The 20,329-nt window shown below is 44.5% G+C and overlaps 1 protein-coding gene across 3 annotated transcripts in view; it reads left to right on the top strand.

Annotated features, from left to right (window-relative positions):
* The window catches only part of ttc28 (tetratricopeptide repeat domain 28), a 165,393-nt gene that overhangs the window by 39,480 nt on the left and 105,584 nt on the right, over positions 1 to 20,329 (top strand). Inside the window, exon 1 of one of the 3 annotated variants that reach the window (XM_056418773.1) lies at positions 9,133 to 9,873. The exons of the other annotated variants lie outside the window; for them this stretch is intronic. Within the exon in view, the coding sequence (XP_056274748.1) occupies positions 9,847 to 9,873 (27 nt within the window). The 5' untranslated portion in view covers positions 9,133 to 9,846. Of the gene's footprint in view, positions 1 to 9,132; positions 9,874 to 20,329 lie in introns of those variants that run through there. 3 annotated transcript variants of the gene reach the window in all.

Here is a 20,329-nt window from a genome sequence, read left to right as displayed (position 1 = left end):
GCCGTGGGGGGGGCGGGGTGGAAGCTGGTGTGTGTGAGAGGCAGCATGTGTTGACAAGTCTGACAGGAAAGACTGGAGTGTTCCTGTCCTTGGATTGGAGTCAAGCCCCCTACGACGTCCCTCTCCTGCCGCATCGCCTCCTGGTCTACATGATGGGTATCAATAACACAGGTTGATTTATTTCCGGGGGAAGTATTCGTCGCACCTTTGAGCCACTCGTTAATATCGCGAATCATAAAGCATGCTTAACGCAACCGTCGCTTCAAAGCAAGCAGAGAGCACGCCTGTTTGACTCGGCTACTCTCAAAACACCTGCTGCATGCCAATGAAGGCATCTTGCTGATCCATTAGAGCGCGGCTCGTTATCAGAGCAGTCAGGGTTAGGGAGGACAACTAATTCTTGTTCGGTAACACCAACGCTCCTTTGTCGTAGCTGAGCTCTCGGTATTCTAACCCATAAGTCAGGTACGGCGAGATGAAAGAGAGGCCTGCCTGTGCTACAGGGCTAATTTAAAGGATTAACACCTGTTCTACTAAAGCACATTAATCCTAATCCTACTTTAACCCATTTGATCTGAAGTCACAGTGATTTAAGGAGTGGCCTGGTCCACTCCGTTCACAACAGTGACCAGAAACTACCGGTACCCGCTGGCTTCATGCGACAGTATTTACTCAATACCACAACTTTGTGTTTATACTTTTCACTTTCAGGGATGGAGTAATTACTGAATCCTGCCGCCCCACTTTAAAAGGGTTAATTCACATTTGATGCGCTCTCCCAGGGCTAGATTAGTAAAAGCAGGCAGAGCTGTCATTGGCATAATAAGCCTTAAGTATTAAGGTATTATAGCCTGATTGTTGAAGGCAAATGTTTTGTTGAAGTAAAAGCTGCAGTATCTGGTCTGGCTTTGGCTCAGCCCTACTTAGTTTTTATAAATCTATATTTTAACAACCACAGCTACCAAGCGAAACGCTCCGGAGGAGTTCACATTGGCACTCTTAATGTAGTCTGTTCAAGAGATCACCAGCCATAAATAGTGGCTTTAATGTGAATATTATGATAACCAGATTTTGGTGTGTGACTGTGTGTGCATGTGTATGGCTGTGTGTCTGTGACGGCAACACATGAATACATTTGATAGGAGAGAGAAAGGAACAAAAGGGACTGTGGGAGAATTGAGATGGATTTGGCATGGTGACGATGGTGGGAAGAAAGGTAATTGAAAAAGAGAGGTATGAGTTTGGCTTTGAGGTTTTCTAAATGAGGGACTAGAGATGGGAGAGTCTGACCACAGCAGGGTTTTGTGTGTCTTTTTGTGTGTCTTTATGTGTGTTTGTGTGCGTGTATTTGTTTTCGTGGAAGCAGACACACAAGCACATTTGAATCCAATGTCCATCTCCGTCTCTATGTTTAGTACATAGACTGAGCAGGACCACACAGGCTCTCTGTCTCAGGCAGCGGAGTATGTGGCAACACGGTTATTATTGATCCTGCCACAGACGTCAAACCCCAGCGCCTATTTTACTGCCAGCCTGATTTAAACAATATGCTGGAGCCCGTTTCATCCATGTCCAGGACCACTGAATTATTAAACACATCTCTAAAGCAAAGGTCCCTCTGTTTGCATAATGTCTTCACACAGATCTACTCCTGAGCAACTCCGGGGGATAAACAAGCCTTTCTTCATTAGTGTAATTGGGATTAGAATAAAGAAAAGAGAAAATTAGAGGATGGGACTTAAAGAGAAAAAGATCATAATCATATTCCTTTATCATACTCTGGGAAGAATGCTTGATTAAACACTATAATGTCTCAAAAGAAAGAGCTTTCAATAGAAATGTTCACTGGCGCACATTACAGGGTACAGATAAGGGACTTTGTTTTCTCTGAGCTTTTGGCTGTATCAGGAAAAAAAATGTCCACACCAGGGGCCTCAGTATAAATGTTTAAATGTTTGGGAGATCGCATAAACGTTGTTGTATCTAGATGTAAGCAATGTTTATACCGTCAACCCACAAATAGGGAATTAACTCCAATCCACACGAGATCTGGCAGTTTTGTCCTGTGGTTATCGGTCGGGGAGCTAAAAGCTATAGATTTTTTTGCATTTTTATACAGTTATTATCATCCCTTTATGTGTACAATTAACACTTGTTCTTACTTCAGGCTCACTCAATTATGTCGAAGCAAATCTGGTAAAAACTGAATGACATTTGGGGGCATTTTGAAATACATTTTCCGCAAGAAAGGCTAAATGCGAGTGTGTATTGGTGGAAATTGGGTTATTCACACCACACACACACCACACCACAAATGGCTAAATGATGACAGTTTCCTTAGCTTGTGGTCAAACTAACACCAAATGTGACTAACATTTGTTTAGAAGTTGTTGTTGTTTATCGCGAAATATTAAACTGTCAGCACAACGTAGAATAATGAGCCCAGATGATATGGGTAAAGTGCTCACTTACACAATAGACAGTGCTCCGAGAGTGAAAACAGGTGATGTTTTGTGTTAAAGTGACACATTTAGCTTTTAACATCGAGAGATGCTTTGTTTTTATACAATTATGCTGAAGCAATTATTTTGTTTACTTCTATGTTTTTACATTTTTTAAGCACGATTTTCTTCCCTCTTTTTTTGCCAATATGATACGATCAGTCCTCCTGCGTTGCAGTCCTTGCCTCTGCTACCTGTTTGGATTGGGCAGGCTGTAGACGGCCATGTGCCTCCTTCTATACACATTCAGACCCTTCTTTTATTGGCCATCTCCTTTTCCAACTACTTGAAATGGCATTTGTATTTGCTAACCACTTCCAGGATTGAACTCGGCTCTCTATGTCGGTGAGTGAATGTTTCCCCCCGGCTGCATGAGAATTGGTGCTTCTAGATGGTCTCGCTGTTGAGCGCGATGGAATCTTCCTGCATCGCACATCTCTGAGTAGATGTAGAATTAAGGGCATTGAAGAAAGAAATTTGTAAAATACGTATTCTTTACACTCTACAAAACACCCTTTACCATTCAAGACCAAAACATCCCACTATTTGATCTGTTTATTTAAGTGCACAGTGAGTAGTGATGCTTCCAGCTGAACACGGACTTGACACCTAACTTGGTGTGAGTGAGCGTTTTTCCTTCGCTCTGCCGTGAGTCTACCCTCAAGATGAACCACTCTTCTCCCCGATGGCAAGACCTAGCAAACGTTTTTTAGGGCCCGTAATGTCAGCCTCTGCTTGTTGGGTGGTCAATGCATGTGACCTTCTCGCAGCAGGCCTCTCTAACCCCCATCCATCCCTATTAGAGGACACTTATCAGGGACAGCAGCCAGAGCGACACACTCCCAGCTGGGCTTCCCTGGAGAAGATGCTGTGCAGAGCCGGGAAACATCCCCACGGTGCACTGAGGTGTGTGTGTGTGTGTGTGTGTGGGTGTGGGTGGAGTTGTTCTCTGCAGATAGGAACCTGTGACTCTGAGATATGCACAGGCTCATTAATTAGAGGCTCTCATTATTCCCCCCCCCACCCCCCCAGGCTCCAGACACTTAATCAACACCAAGCTCCAACTAAGACACGCGCAGGCATGTACCTACACACACACACACACACACACACACACACACACACACTCTCATGCACACCCATCTCGCATGATCCATAGCAAGCTAAATTCTGACACATCATCCAAGAATAGAGCGCTGTAAAAAAGGTGGATGACAGAATGCTGATGAGGGTTATTTGTTTTAGGTGATATAGGGCACAACAGAGTGGGTGGGTGTCATTGCTGTTCAACACTTTTTTTTATTCTAATGTTGTTAAGCATTTCAAAACAGATTAATCCGTCTGCCATGTCTTACAGTGGAAGCAATCTGTCAAACACTGTAAATGATATTATATTCTAGTGTTGTACATATAATGGATTAGTTTTTAAAGGCCTTTGACTCTATGAATTGTGCATCTCGTTGATGGTTGTCGTCGTATTTTTATTTATGTATTCACTTTATTAGTCTTTGTATGTATGTATGCTACTTAACAAACAAGCAGGAAGCACTGAGACCTTGGACAGCACTGTATGTGTGCATATTATTACAGTCGATTGCATATCGCTATGTACGCATGTATGTGCGTGTGACATAAGGGTTCATGTCTTTGTGCTCTTAACATGGAGAATGTATTCTCTTCAAAATCCAGCCCTTGTATTGAAAAGGACGTTGTTTATTTGAACAGGGGACAGATAGCGCACAGCGACTCCCCAGTGTCTTGACTTGAGAAGGAGATTATGTTTTAGTCTGTTTTTGTAAGAACACAATGAGGATTTTGCTAAAAAGATGTGTGTGCGAAAATGTTTTAATGTTTTAATTTTTCTGTGTTCTTGACATTTCTGGGTGTGGATCTCAAAAAACGGAGCGACCGGGTGCTAGATATTAAGCACGCCTCCAAGAGGAAGCTGTGGAAATGGCGGACACAGTGGTTGAAAAAGAGAGGGAGCTGGTGTTGGCTTTCACCCAGTGGCGAGCTTTGTGATCCTCGTTGAGCCGATAACTTTGATTGTTGTGTTTACAAACCGTAACTGACACATCCTACTTATTGTGCCTCTAAAGTACTATCTTGACAGTTTTATTTTTTATTTTTTTCCAAACAATTTCTGACTTTCAACCTGATTGATTCACTTTTGAAAATGTGAGGTCCAGTTAATAAAAAAATCCTGGCAGATGTTAGCGGTGTACAAAACTGTATTACTCACACCAGATGTGATGGTTTCAGGAAGGAAGATTTCAGTTCGACATTAAACTTCACTGGATCCACAGACCATCATAAATGGAAACGGTCAGCAGATTAAAACTATTTAAACTGTCAATCTGGCTCACTGAGCTATAACTACTAAGTGTTCATGCCTGCAGAAAAAAATGGAAATATTTAAGTTATAATGACATTTTACTTCTAACATTTCGTGATGAAGTGAATAAATGTCAGTAGCCAGCTCTACCCGTTCAGTGATATGAGCGTCTGATCTCTGGGGGACCCTAGAAAAGATTCAAATCGATAACAAAATATAAATGTAACAAAACCTTTCAACTTTTGCCAACAAATAGAGACAAAACAATCAGCTTAGAGACAGGCAAAATAGAAAGTTTGGGTAGACTAAGCCATTTATTGTCTGTGAACAGCCTCTGCATTCATACGAAACGCCTGAAGGCAACGGGACGAGATTCTGATGTCCCGAGTAGCATTGACATCACGTTTGAGCACGCTTTGGTTGAATGCACATTAACATTTCGGGTGAAGAGCAAAAGAGGCGGAACATTAGACCAACAACAGCCCAAATATGCCATGGTATGGGTAATACTCATAATCAATTGAAGTAAAAACTATTTTTCTATAGTTTTCCAAACTAGTGCGCCAAACTACAGTTACTGCTGATCAACCGTATTGTTCCTATCAACATGTTTACACTTTAGAAGTAATTTTGCCCTTTTTCTTTTTCATTACAACAATGCTCCTTTGTCTTTCTATGTCATTTGATCACTGTGCCAGATGTTGCACAACATGGTGACTGTGCATCACATCTTTTTGGTGGTGTCATATCCTTTTTACGTTTGGACATCTTGCACATGAAGACGGGGGACATTCAGCCCCTTCCAATGACAACAGAACCCTCAGATACACGTCCGACTTTAACCAGATCCAGCAAAAGGCTCTGAGAAGGATCATTCATCGGGTTTGTGGCCAATGAACAAGTACAGTCGAGTTAAACAAGGGAAGTGTTGCTGCTAATAGGTCCCACTTATGTATATATGCTTATTTGTAATAACTATTTTACAATGCAGAAGTTGGTTCTGTGCCATGTGAAGTGGCGACATGTTGCAATGAGGGGGTGGGGGGGGGGGGGGCGACCCAAATGAAACCCTGCTGAGGGCCCCCAGAAGTCCAGGCCCTGGTGGTCGCTCCACTCCAGGACAGATATTGCGTATACTGAATGCACTCTTGCCTGTCATGATTCTCACTAAATCATGGAAATTAAACTCCACTATAGCCTTCTGGTGTTTTTTCAGAAATGTAGTATTGAATCAGGCAACCTGAATATTTCTTCACCCAAACCCTCACCCAAGGAATGCTGGCTCAGCTCACATGACACCTCCATCGCCAAGAAGAAACCTCCTCAAACACACGGTTACTAGCTCATGTAATCTATACAGAGAACACACTGTTGTTTTCAAAACACTGAAAGGCTGACCTGAGACTGACAATAAGACGAGAACTCAGTCGCCTTCCTAGCCTCCTGAGCCTTTGAAGAAGTCAGGGATGCATAATGTTTACGGTCCGTTCTGATAATAAACATCCTCGTCTTCTAATGACTGTATGACTGTGCTATTTTAACTATTCTGACTTTACTGCTTTACCGGTTTGTTTTTCGTCATGTTTGGTATTGTTTTATGTTTTGACCTCTCTGAGGACCCCAGGGAGATTAGTGGCCGCAAAGGCATCGGCTCGCGGGGAACCAGTAAAAAAACTATAAACAATTCCTAAAGGGCTGCTGGTACCTCTAAAAACTATTCCCCTTCACATTGCTCAGTCTAGAGCAGTGGTTCTCAACCTTCTTTCAGTAATGTACCCCCTGTGATATATGTTTACAGCCAAATACCCCCTAACCGGCACAATGCATTTTTGATTAGAAAAAATATCTAATACACAGCGCTGGGCCATCAGTGTCTGATTTAGAATATAATATATCAACAAACATTTATAATTAATTGAATATTTATTAAATAACTCCTATTTTTGAAGGATTTTTTAATGGATACTCATTTTAAATAGAGTGCCTTCATGTACCCCCAGGGGTACACACACCCCTATTTACAAACCACTGGTCTAGAGTATTGTTAGCAAACCACAAAATAAGTCACGTTTTCCTCTTTTTGTCAGTTGTCAGAGAGTTGACTCTGACATTGGAAACACAGCTCTTCATTGATGAGTTTTTTTTTTACAGCTGTTTAACATGGGTCACTCTTTATTTTTGTTGAGCTGTCTGAGTCAGAGCAAAACGTAACTCTTGAAACCGCTCTAAACCCTCTTTATGAAACCAGCGCCTGATCACAACATGTAGTGGATAAATTTTTGAGGGCACGATTGGCAAGAACAAGAAAAGGAAGTGCAAACTTTTAAACGGCTCCAAGTGGTGGAAAATGAAAGAGTTTTTTTTTGTTTCCCTGTGAAGGCTGGAGTCTGATTTCCTGTGCAGCTCTGATTGGGAAAGCAGAGGCACGCACAGGGAGCCTGCTTCTGTATGGAGATGCCAGATGACAGGCTTCACTAGGAACAGACCGATGCTGAACAGCACGCTGAAGTGGCCTTTGATTGATCATCAAACCAGCCTTTTATGAAACAATCGCTCGTGTGGACCTGTTTTAGATGTCGGGACTTCAGTGTCTGAGCGTGTGGTTTAAAGGGAACATAAATATAAGTATCTTCGGATACAGGAGTCTGTCGCTAGCTGGCCATGCAGTAGGACTAAAGGTGCTGCGATGTAATCTATTTAAAAAAATGTAGACACTGTCACGCATAAGCACACACATAACTCCTCTTTGACTCTAAATGTGTGCTTTGATCACAGAGCTTGACCAGAGTGCTATTCTGCTTTGGTGCCAGCTGTGGCTGTACGGAGGTAGTGTCGAGCATTTTGTTCATGTTCACCCATGTGGACACACAGTGTCTCATAGACTCACTGTGCACAGCGGGAGTTTGTCCATAAGGCCATATGCCAGATTGTCCCCCTCCTCCTACTTGTCTTTTGTTATCTGAGTGACCTTTAGGTGGACCTCAACCCAGCTGACCCTAAAAGACACCAGCTTATTGACCAACTCGCAGCTCCACAGAGTCCATTACCTAATCCAATTTAAATCACACAGTCGTTGTTCAAAACTGATTTCACCTCGTTTCAATATCGACCATTCCTTTGACTTTATCTTGCTGTGAAATAATTCCTCTTGGATAGAGGACAATGTAGTAACTGCATCAATGCTGTCACATATCCAGTGATGGATATTTAGTTTTTCTGCTGCAGCAGATGGGTTGAGCATCATCAGATCTGTTGTAACTGTCCTTCGCTATTTTCATTCTCTGCCTGGCAGTGATTGTGGTGAGAGGTTTCTTACAAGATTAACCATGTTCTCTGTCTACCTCTGTCCTAATTGTATTCAGCCCACTTCTACATGTAATGATAACAAGTATGTTTTTAAGCCTGGAGAGGCTCCGGCCAATTAATGCCAAACAAAAATCGTTGGCAATGTTATTAATGCCTCTGATGGTTGTGTGGGGTAACATATTGCACATTATATGATTTGTGACAGCTGCTCTCAGAAAGAGAAAACAGGGAAAGTGTACACAAACAGGGCTTTAGTTTTCTCCAGGGCGCTCAGTCCTTAGTGAATCGTGCCTTTTTATTTTCAAGGATTCAATCTACAATTCCCACTAAAATAATCAAGGAGGGTAGCCTCTATAGAGATAAAGGCAGCGCGTTAGTGGAGTGTGATGTTATTTGAATGCCATGAGCTCATTAACACAAGTTTTAACGGTGATGAGCTTGTGTAGCATTGCAGGGTTTATGTAAACTTGCTCAGCAGATGCACCTCATTCCCTTTTGTTTTGCAAAAGTAATTAATGCAAACATGGTCCTTTTAGTTAAGGTTTCATGATGTTTTTTTGAGTGGCTCTATAGTGTATTATAGGTCCTGCTACACAATGCGTTGTAGTAATAGTGGTTACAAATACAGTTATATGTAAAGTATGATTGTCTTTGTTCCCGTGGACGTTCCACCCGCAATCCACCAAACCATAGCTCAGTTTCTGCCGATGTGTCCTTGAGCAACACACCAAACCAAACCCGCAGCCTGCCTCGCGTCTGCACGGCGGCGTCAGCTCGGTGCGTAAATGTAAAGCGCACTGTTCGGCGCCCGTGTGTCCGGCGGCGCTATGACCCTGCGGCCTCCCGCCTGCTCAGCTCCAGCGCAGCTCCGAAGCTGCCAACTGCAAAGCTGGAGGAGCGCAGGGAAGGAAGTCATCTGATATAGCCGGAGTCCAGTTTGTTGCTGGAATCAGGATATCCTTCGAGCTCCTCGCTGAAATTCCAGGGATTTTTTTTGGGGTGGTTGTGCCCCCTCCTCCCCCTGAAAGTAAGCTCCCTGCTTGTCGCGCTGTCTCCGCCGGGCTCTGTTGGACTGTTTCTCAACAAATACTTTCAAAAAAGTGCGTATCGACGGCTGGAAAAACGTACGGGATTCAACCACTGTGATGCATATTTCTGCATTTCGGAACACATTCCGTCTCCCTGTCGCCGCCTCTGGATCGAAGCGGACGTGTTGGACATAGTCTACACGTAGCGCGCCGGACTAACGCTGTAGCCAACCAACCAGGACGACTTTATTTCGAGAAAAAAAAGTTGAAGATTATTTTTTCCCCCCAACAAACAGCCCGGATTGCTTTTGGAGGCGCCGATCCTGCGTGCCGAAGTGAGGAGGGAGTGGGTTCATAACGGACTCATACTTTGGATTTACGCACAAGAACATTTACCCCCAAAAAAACAGTCAGTCGACACCATGTGTCTCTGATTTATTCTCCAAGCTCAACTATGGATGTAACCGGTGTGTATGATGTGTGTTGACTGAGCTGTCTCTCCTACACACTGCCGCAAAGCTGAGCCTCGCACAGCACCATGCATCGCTTCTTGGAGAAAATCTGCTGCAAAATTGAGGGAAGTCGAGAGGCAGCATGACTTCTGCTCTGGATTTCTTTGACTCTGCATTCCATTCTCATCTAATATCTTAATGCTGTTCAATTTTGGCTTACAAATATGATGAAATGGCAGCCCCGGAAAAAGGTGAGTCAGGCTGATATTTTCTTCCAATGATGGCGATAAATTACGTTTCTCTGGAGCACAAGTTGGAAAGATTGGGCTCGGTCATAGACTGCTGCTCTTTCTAGTCCTTTACTGTACATAAAAGGACCTGTAGATTGTAATAACCAGAGCAGCTGAACTCTGACCAAAGAACACTTTATAACGATAAGCAAGTTTACATTCTCTCTCCCACTGCGTTTTAATGACTGAGAGAGAGAGAGACTGCAATCAGCTGTTGTGCACTGAACTGTGAATACCTGTAATGTAGCAGCATATTAATAGTGCTCATCCAGGGGAATAACCTGTGTGGCTTTGTTAATGTGTTATACTCTGGGCCTGTGTTGTGTCTGTTCTGCACTTCTTAACAACATCAGACAGGCACCCACTCTTTTCCTTTTTCTCTCATCAAGACGTCAGTGATTCATGCATCCTGGAGTGAATATCCGGAGTTGTGGCTGCAAAAGAAAACAATAACAATCTTTTGACAATTGAATATATACAGTCGGAAAATACACCTCAGCAAGATGTGCACCTACAAGTTTCACAATTAGCTAACCCCCCTCTACATCTTTTTGAGGATTCTGGCAGAGAAAAATGTATAATGCATTCTCTTATTGCCCCATTTTTGGTATGCTTGGGCTATTACAACATGGAAAATATCTGACGATCATCTGGGGTCCATAAAAAATGGTTGCACTAAGATCCCTATGGTTCGGATGTTTACCAGCAGGGGGCGCTTGTCTGACAAGAAGCAGCCTTCCTTTACTAAAGTGGGCTTTACACTGGTGGAGAGTGAAAGAAAGAAAAAGGAAAAAAATCTTTCCACCATCAACTGTTTTGCATCATGCGAAACCTCGCTCAAAATACTTTGTTATATCGCAGCATGAACACTGGCCGGCTCTTTTTCCTCCTGCTGACTCATATATTTCTGCCTTCCCAGCTGAGACATGATGGTGATGATGTGTCTTTAAAAGCTCGCATTATACAGCTCACTGGTTACAAGTACCATAAGTAGTATAACCACTACTGGTGCTGGAGGTAGCAGAAACCTACTTCAGTGGGTATGATCTAAGCAACTTGCCATCTCTGCCTAAATTCATTTTGGCGTCATTGATGTGAATGATCTCATCCTGAAATATGAGATGAAAGTGAGGAATCCAAAACCAAGCTTCTCAATGTCGAATTATGAACAGAGGAAATAAAAGCCGTGAGCATGCCCTAATAATTTCTCCAGCTGTGCAGTGTATCTGGCAGAATCATCCAAGACCCCCTTGTGAGGATTAAAAGCCTTTTCCTCACTGCGGGAATTTATTTCTGCCACACTGCAGTCACATGTGCTCAAGCTTTAAAAAAATCCTAAAAGCAACACTGTCCTTCGTCTGTAGATTCTCTTTTCATCAAAGATTTTCCGAAGGTACCGTCATAAAGACATGCACCGCAGCCTCACCCCGGTTCGTATGGATGTGCATGAATGTTGGTGGTGGTCGGAGGGGCCGTAGGCGCTGATTGGCTGCCTCGCTTCCGTCAGTCTGCCCCAGGGCAGCTGTGGCTACTGATGTAGCTTACCACCACCGGTATGACTGTGTGTGTGTATGACTACTGGACTCTGTAAAGCGACTTCGGGTGCCTTGAGAAGCGCTATATAAAATAAATGATTATTACGCCAGAGCACGCTCATCAAGGAGGGCAACGGTAACCCAGTGTTGTGTGATGCTGATTAATTAACCTGTTGGTCATGTTGGATGCTCGATGCATACATATAAACACCAGCACTTGGAGAGCATTGCATACTATTTAAAATGACTTGCCACCCGCATAGTGTTTTTCTTATGTGTGTGTGGCATTATAGCTCCACCCTGCCCCCCGGTGTATTGTCCTCTGACTTGGATATTGAACATAACAGCCAGGACTCTGCAATAAAAACAGCTATTGTGCTCCACATGGTATAGAAAGTGATTTCTGTAGAATGCAAAGCGCTCTTTTAAAAGTGCTGGCTTCTTGTTTATCTGCTTTTCAATCTGTCTCTTCAGTCCACTTGTTTGATGGGAATCAATAGAAAGTGTAGGAGCATCACATTGATCCGGGCCAAGTGTCCAGTCCGCATCGTCATAATGGATTGCACTAATGAGTAAAAATTCCAAATCTGTGATGTTGAAGAGAAGATAGAGCAGCCATTCCCTTAATAGCTTATCTGTTCTGGAGACCGAAAGAGAGTCAAGTCTTAGTTCCATCAGGGGATTTGTGTGATTAACTTTTTTGTTCTCTTTTGGTGGAGTTGCTTTGACCTCCTGGGCCGATTCAGAGTGGGTCTATTACACTGTTTAAATGTGGATATGACTAAAGGCTGCCACAGCATTATGATAAAGGTGAGATAAGACTGTCTCCCCGGCCTGCGATAATCAATATTTTCTGAAGAGTGAGCTTTTTTGAAAGCCAAGTGCAACAATGCACACAAATCCCTTTTCCTTTTAAAGTAAAGAGACACTGATGTTTTGTGTTTGTGAGGCTCAGGAATGCTAACATGGCTGAAAGCTCGAGTGGGGTAGGGCGGTGTGCAGCAGCTGCCACTGCAGTTGTCTGTGGTCTGGTTGTATTGGAGGTTAATGTGGCTAGCACTTATCCTGAGGGAAAGCTAACTTATTGAGTAAGGTAAGAGATGGCAACTTATGCCTGAAGTGCACTGAAAGGAATGAAAGCCACCAGTTTGGATTCAGAGAATAAAGGAGCGTTGGGATTGGGTTTTAAGACACTGGGTGCTTTCAAGTGTTTGTTTACCTGAGTGCACACAAATCCAAAGTGGTTTGGACATTAATTATGGTCTCCATTGGCTTGGCATGTTTTTGTTTGACTTATCCTCGCCTGTATTGGACATTGAGTTTGACTGTTTTTCTTCCTTGTTCGTGAATGTCTTTTGCAACAGCTGAAAAACATTCCATTCTTCTCTTTTTTGTTTTTGCTGCCAGATGTGTTTTTAAGTCACCGGCCAAGGATTTCTTGAGCAGAATTGCTCACAACTTGTTAATTTGTTGGGTGGTCTCGTGTTACAAAGCCAGGCGGTGGATTTACAGATCGCTGTATGCCTTGTGGCAGGCTGACCAAGTCAGAAAGAAGTGACTGTTTGTTTTTGTGGCTGTGCCAGATGTTTCTGTGGCTTCCACATAGTTGACATGAGGTCTTCTCACCTGAGAGCGACAGGATGCCCCGCTCCCGTTTCTCAAGGGAAGCTTGGACTTTTACCATCAGCAGGCGCACTCTTACATGTTCATTGGCTCTTCACTTTGGGGAGTTTATCATGCTGGTTTTCCTCTTTGATTCTGTATTATTTATGAGCTCTCCAGTGGGGGGGAGGTCTATCTCTCCCTCCAGCGCTCCATCAGTCCCTGTGACGTCTCCTGGCTGGCAGCAGCGTGGCAGTTTTGGAATACATTTCCAGCGAGGGGAAAACCCATCAGAATGTGAAGAGAAGCGCTAGAAGACACTTCTGAGTCGAGAAGAAAGCGGGGGTGAGGCTGTCAGTGGGGGAAGGAATCACTTGGGAGAAGCTGAGTGCTGGACATGGATTGAGATGCATCGAGGAACAAATGAATGATGACCAGATTGTAGGAAATAAGGAGATATATTGGTGGATATTGAGGAGAAGATTTGCTGTAGAGCTCTGGACATCTGATAGAATTTGAGATGGAATTCGAGAAAGAGAAAATGGGAAAGGGTTGGAGGCTAGACGATAAGGTGGTGCAGGAGATTTGGGGTTTAAGAGTGAGACGCCCAAGAGTGATGCAGCAGGGATAATTAATGTTAGGGAGTGATGGCACCGGCTGTTCCTGATGCTGCGGAGTATTTACTGCCCGGCATGCCGAATGGAACGGGATGCGGCTGCGTGGCCGGCCCCGTGGCCTATCCTCCTGGGGTGTGAAACGATAGCAGGAGGGGCGGGGAATTGGATCAGGTAAGGCGGGGGGTTGCATGGGGAACAGCGACTCAGCAATACAGCGGAAATGTATGTGCTGTACTCGCTCTGTTAATCCCAGTCCACCCCCTCCCATTGGGAGAGCTGGACAGAGATGGAGGACGGTAGTAAGAGCTTTCTGGAATGCAAGGCCTTTCTTAGTGCTAATGTGACGCAGTGGTCTGCAGTACTCGCACGCTGCAGGTATATGCCCCATAAGGCTCTTGGGAGTCCACTGTCAAAATACAGGAGAAACAATAGAGACAATGGTGACTGGGCCATCCTGCTCTCATTAATCCTCATTGCTGGAGATGGATTTTTTTTGGATAGCAAGTGGTAAATGCGGAGATTGATTTATGTGTAGAATGGTCCATTTGTAATGTTCTCCTCCAAGCCTCAGAGCACCCATTTCTGATTCGCCAGAGCTTTCCTTTACCCCCCAGTGCTTCTGTTTGAGCAAATGGAGCTATGTAGGAGTTTATTGAGGTCATTGTTCCAGGGGTGCGGTCAGCTGCTCTCAGGGCTCAGGAGGTTCCTGCCTCTGGGTGCCTCCACAGGGAATAAAGCAAACCTGACTTGATGGACCACATCAATCGGAACACATTTCCTTGTTCTCTGAGGTGGAACAGTCCTCTGCATGGCTTAAGCTCTATTCTTTTCATTCTCTTCATTGCTTAAGCTTCTGTATTATGTACTCAGTTTTGCTTCTACTGAGAGCCAATGTTCCACACATAAGCTGGCTAAAACACGTTTTGAACGAGGGCTGTCAATGATGCTCAAGACGCATGCCTTCAGTATGTGGCTGGAAAAACATGCATTGTTTTCTCCGTTTCACGAAATTTATCAGGGTACAGCTTCCAAAACCGCAGTTTGTACATTCCTTTATAACTCGACACTGGACTGGTTCCAGTGGGCCGGGCATAGTATCAGCTTCGTCTCCAGGCCCTGCAGCTGTCTCCATCCAACGCAGTGCTGTATGTTGTGACAGACATTTGCTGCTTGTGTATTCTAAAGAGGGCCTGTGATCCAGCCTGGATAGAAATGTGTGAAGAACACCACTAATACCACCCTGCTTCATGCTGACGCCCCTAAATCCCACTAATTCCATCTCTTCTTTTGTCAGATTGGATTCATAAGCCCTTCTTTGAAGGTTCAATTTTCCAGCAGTGTGTCCATGGCTTAGCTGTAGGCTTCATGTAGCCAGGACTGGACATTCCATTCCTTGGATTGACGGCCTGGTCTGGCACCTGAGTGGTCAGTATCTCGTTCTTCAATCGAGTATTGATGATTATTGACCATGAAAGGGAAAAAAAGAGTCAATTAACCTTTGAATCTTCATGACCACTGCCCACTCGCATAAATGGCTCAGTGCAAGAGAGAATCAAACGGGATTAGTCAAGCGTCTCTGTCCCCTTCGGAAGAGGAGTAGGTGCTGTGCAATGTTTTTGCAGTCAAGCGGTGTAGCAGACACACACAAACGGCCTCAGCAGAGTACTTCTCCAGGGGTCACAGAAACAACCAAGCCCAAAGCAGATTGTTTTACTTCCCCTCACCGTCACTCTGGTCTATCTGGCCCCGCCTCTCCTTACTTTTCCTGCCATGCTGAATGTGGTACGGGTAGCTTTGCTTTGAGAGTTTTCTTTTTTTACTGCTGGCTATAAAATCCTGCAGGAAGGAAGAAGAAATGTTGCCGAGCACGACCCACTGAGCCCTTTCCCTATCCCTCTCTCAGGGCCGGGTTTAGCTGCTCTTCCCTATCGCAAGTTTGGATTTATTTATACATGGCTTATATTGGGATACTTTTGTCAGGCATATGCTTATAGTCACTAAGATATGTGGGCCAGGAGCTCTTCTATATACTCCGTGGGATTGTCTCCTATGGGAGATTCATGATTCCAGCACCCTTAAAAGGCAGACAGACAGGTGGTGACTGACAGCCACACTGGGATACATCCAGTAATGAGGACTATAGAACAAGCCTCCATGGCCCACCCCCTCATGTTTCCCTATCGCAAATGATCTCATGCCTCATAGATTTTATATATTTAACGAGGGGTTCTGTTACAGTCTAATAGAGCCATGGCTACGCAGGGTATAATGCTGTCGCTGCCCCCTGCCCCCTCACTGTGGCTGCTCTCTGCCCCCGCTGTGGTCATCCCAACAATGTTGCCTCCCGTTGTGCGTGTGTTGGCAGTCGTCTGCGTCTTAAGCCCGAAAGTGTTTTGGTTGTTGGTTTCTGCCACTCTCTGCAGCCTAGATTTGCGGATGTGACTTGAACCCTAATGTGTACCGCGCCACTCTGGCTCGAGCAAATTGCATTGCCACCTTCCTTTTTTAAATGAGCTCTGTAGGAAAAAAAAAAAAAAAAAAGATGTGAAATATTTCTTTGTGTGTCCATGAATAGATGTGTCAACTTGCTCCTCTCCTGTGCTGTGTGTTTGTGCCCGTTTCTTGTGTTTGTCTTGAAATGTTGTGGAAAAATGTTGTCTCGACAAGTGAGCGATGTCCTTGTGTCAGAGAGAGAACATGATTTATGACAACTGCACAATATATTCATCCATCAGAGATAGGCTACTAAAATACTGTAGCCTTTCCTTCTTTCTCGCAGCCTCCAGCCCTTGCTCCTGATCTATATTTCTGTGACTGGGGTCAGAGGCCACATTAGAGCATGTATTGTTCAGCAGTCCAGAAAGGGCTCCGGTTACCACTGTGAAATCTCAAGCGTCAGCGGCTTCTTAACCGTTTAAATATACTGTACGTGGCTGAACACCCTTCAGGGGCCGGCCAGACGCTACACAGTGTCTACGGTGTGATATTACATTATTTTAAGTAATGACTGCCTTTATAGCCATGTACAATGTGTTTGCTGCCTTTGCCACCTGTCTGGGTGTTCAGCAAGATGAGATCCTGTATAGTGCTGTGAATGCCACTCTGTCTTCTGCTATAAAAACTGGTATATGCATCGGTCCAGCTGCTTGAATAAGGGCTGTAAAAAAAAAAGATACATAATCACTCATTGGAACAAAAGACCATAACTTGGCACACAACAGTTGGTGTACCGCCTCAGGTGTGAAATTAGCATCCACATTTACATTTAGGAGTATGTGTTAGCCCCCTCCTCGGTCTCTTCCTGAACAATGTTGTTTTTCAGTCGCAGAGAATGCTGAAACTAATGTAGTCGTGTTTTCCGGGCATAATGCTGCATTAGTATCTTTGTCAGAGGAGTATAGTTCAGCTGCTCCATTAGGTCTGGATAAAGCTCAGTACAGCACCGGTGCCGAGGTGGTGACTCAAACTGCTGAGCCTTGTGGTATAATGAATGGATATATTATACTGTACAGGCACTGAATGCGTCTTGTTTGTTGCTGCTGGGTAGAGCACGGCTTTACAACAGTGCCCTGGGGACGTTGTTGTAGCATTTGGACATGTGAAATTATCCATACCTGAGTGTCAGTGAACCGGACTGCATGTGTCCATCGGGCTCTGACCAGCAGCAGAAGCCTTCAGACAGGCTGAGCTTCCCGCCTGCAGCAGGTCCGCTTCAGGCTGAACTGCTGCACTTCCACACCAACTTCTCACCTGGAAGCTGTGGGCTTTTATTTTCTTCCAGACAGATGGGACGTATTATGTATTGCGTTGCCGTGCACACAAGCTCAACAGCTTGAAACTCATATGAATACATATTAGGCCCCCTCAAATGCACTCGGCTGTTGACATTTACGCCAGCAGATCTGTTTCCCTAAGCGTTCCAACACTCCATCCCCTCGCTCCCCCTGCTCTGCATTGTTCTGCTGCTTCTAGCTCACAGAGGAGGGCCTCAGGCAGAGCAGGTGCAGGCTACTGCCATGGCGGCTCTTCTGACTCACACACACATGCATGGGTACACCCAGGGGAGACGGGTTGGCCGTTGGTACCACTCTCAGTGAAATGGCGGACTAGGATTGTTAGTTGGAGGGTAGGAAAAGCTCTCTACTGGTTGTATGCTGTGGTCTAAGTAGAGTCAGCAGGTGTTTAGAAATTAAAGCAGTCCTCCATGTGCCAACAGGAACAATTTAGACCTTGTAAAAAATCCTGTTCGCTGCAAATCTGTTGACAATCCTGGGTGCCAGCTGGTGTTTTCAAGTGTGTCTCTTTGGCACTATGTTAAAAAGCTCATTTAATAAGTTTGTTTGTGCCTGTTGTTGTGATTCAGCAATTGCTTAAATTACATGGTTCAAGGCCTTAAATGTGCAATATACAAGATTCGGAGCATTAATATAGCAGCAAACAACTATTTGCTATGTAAAGATTTGATGGAGTAATGTCTACCTGAGCAGAGTTACACATGAGGGGGGTACACCTGAACGCCCCCTGAAGTCCCTGTAGGTGCACACATGCGTTCATGTGAAAAGCTCTCCTTGGTTGCTGCGTTCCTGGTCGACTACTACAACTCCCTCCTGGCTGGTCTACCCGCTAAGGCCATCCGACCTCTGCAGCTCTTCCAGAACGCAGCAGCTCGACTCGTCTTCAGCCTCCCGAAATTCACCCACACCACTCCGCTCCTCCGCTCTCTCCACTGGTTACCGGTGGCTGCCCGCATCCGCTTCAAAACATTGGTCCTGGCGTACCGTGCTCTGAACGGATCGGGCCCCGTCTACATCCGGGATACGGTCACACCGTACACCCCGGCACGTTCGCTCCGCTCGGCAACAGCCAATCGACTTGTAACTCCCGCACTTCGAGCTAATCAATCGAAATCCGGTCCTGGCTCCTCAGTGGTGGAACGAGCTCCCCGCTGACATCAGGACAGCAGAAAGTCTCTTCATCTTCCGCCGGAAACTAAATACACATCTTTTCCGACTATATCTGGATTAAAACACAGATTAGCACTTCAGTGGCACTTAAATGGCTCTTATTATGGTACTTTTGTAGTTCGACTTTCTTGAAGAAATATTACTTTCTGGATTCTTGTTGTTCTTAGTTTGTACTCGTGGTTGATGCACTTATTGTAAGTCGCTTTGGATAAAAGTGTCTGCTAAATGACACGTTATTGAATGTAATGGTTTACGTAACTCACAGGAAAGATGAAATGTTGCCACACTGGTGACTTCAAGGAAGCTGGAGAACTTTTAAGATCTGTTGTTTCCCCGTCATCTCTGACGGTGACTCCTCCTCAGGTGAACACAGTCGGCTCTGTCGATATGTTTTTTCATAGTTTGTACTGATAACTGCGAGCCGTCGGCTCCGTGGTTAACATGTTGAGAGGCACTAAAAAGGATCCCAATCTCGTATGTACAACACCTTTTATCAACATAAATCTCTGCTTAGATGCAATGTTTTTGATACAAGATAGGGCTGGACAATATGGCCCAAAACGTGATGGCAATATGGTTTTTTTATATTGATAACCATGTGGATAATTATCACGATATAATAATAATAATTGTAATAATAATAATACATTTTCAATTCATAGTTTCTCCATTGGACAGACCCCTAAAGAAGAAGGTTAATTATGGTTTATAATGTACAATGATTTATTATCAGAATGCCCTTGGTGCCAAACATTCAGATTAAATGATGAATATGTTCACTCCAGTGACTCCCATCACATCAAATGCCTTGTTTCAAATGAGGAGGAGACCTGGTACCTGAGTCTGCGTGGCGGGAGGCGCCAGCTGGGAACCTCGCAGCTGGCGACCTGCGTCGCACGGCTCTGTTGAGGCAGCAACATGGTCAAAAATAACGAAATATATCATGTCAAAGAGTCTCATGAATTCATCAGTGTTATTGTGGAAGATTTTATGTGAACATGTCAAGATTGTTTCATCACCCATCCTGGTAAGATGCACAATAACTTTGTCTCTCAAGACATCATGCGGTCAAAAACAGAGGAAGGCCCAGTTCTACATCTGGATAGTTGTTTCTTGCTGCTCTTGTTTCAGCTGAGTCTGAGTTTTGTTCCGGAAAACAAGAACTGACTTGACATTTGAAATGGATTTGTAATCAAAGTGAGAAACAAATGTAATGGCTTCTCCACTGAGTTGTCAGTCTGACGGCTCTAGCCGAGACAGACAGCTTTGATACAATACTTTGGAATTCTTTACGTCAACTACAGGAGTAATAATGAGAAACTGATGGAAAATGTTAAACAACAGCAGCATCGTTGATCAGTGCCACGATTCTGTCATTGCACAGTGCATAAGACGCGTGTCCCCTTTGGAAACGGAGTTCTTTCGTCTGCTGAGGGCTTTTTGTCAAACCGACAGATGGACTGGCAGGCTGACGGGTAATGTAGATGTGATTGTGGCGCACTCCTTCGCAGGCACCTCTTTGACTGTCATCACAGCCACTCGTCCCCATTCCCACACGGAGAGACTCGTTTTACTCCCCGTCCTTGTTTCCATGACGGAAAACTCTCGCCCTCGCACAGGAACTGCTCGTCGCGGGAGACGCACACAAAACAGCGTGAGACACAAAGACGTGTTTCTACCTTTCATTCAGTGCACGTTC

Source organism: Pseudoliparis swirei, chromosome 7 (genome assembly GCF_029220125.1).
Source record: "Pseudoliparis swirei isolate HS2019 ecotype Mariana Trench chromosome 7, NWPU_hadal_v1, whole genome shotgun sequence".
In the NCBI taxonomy this organism is placed as follows: domain Eukaryota; kingdom Metazoa; phylum Chordata; class Actinopteri; order Perciformes; family Liparidae; genus Pseudoliparis; species Pseudoliparis swirei.
The sequence above is the reverse complement of the archived record's forward strand: the minus strand, read 5'-3'. Positions and strand labels throughout refer to the sequence as shown.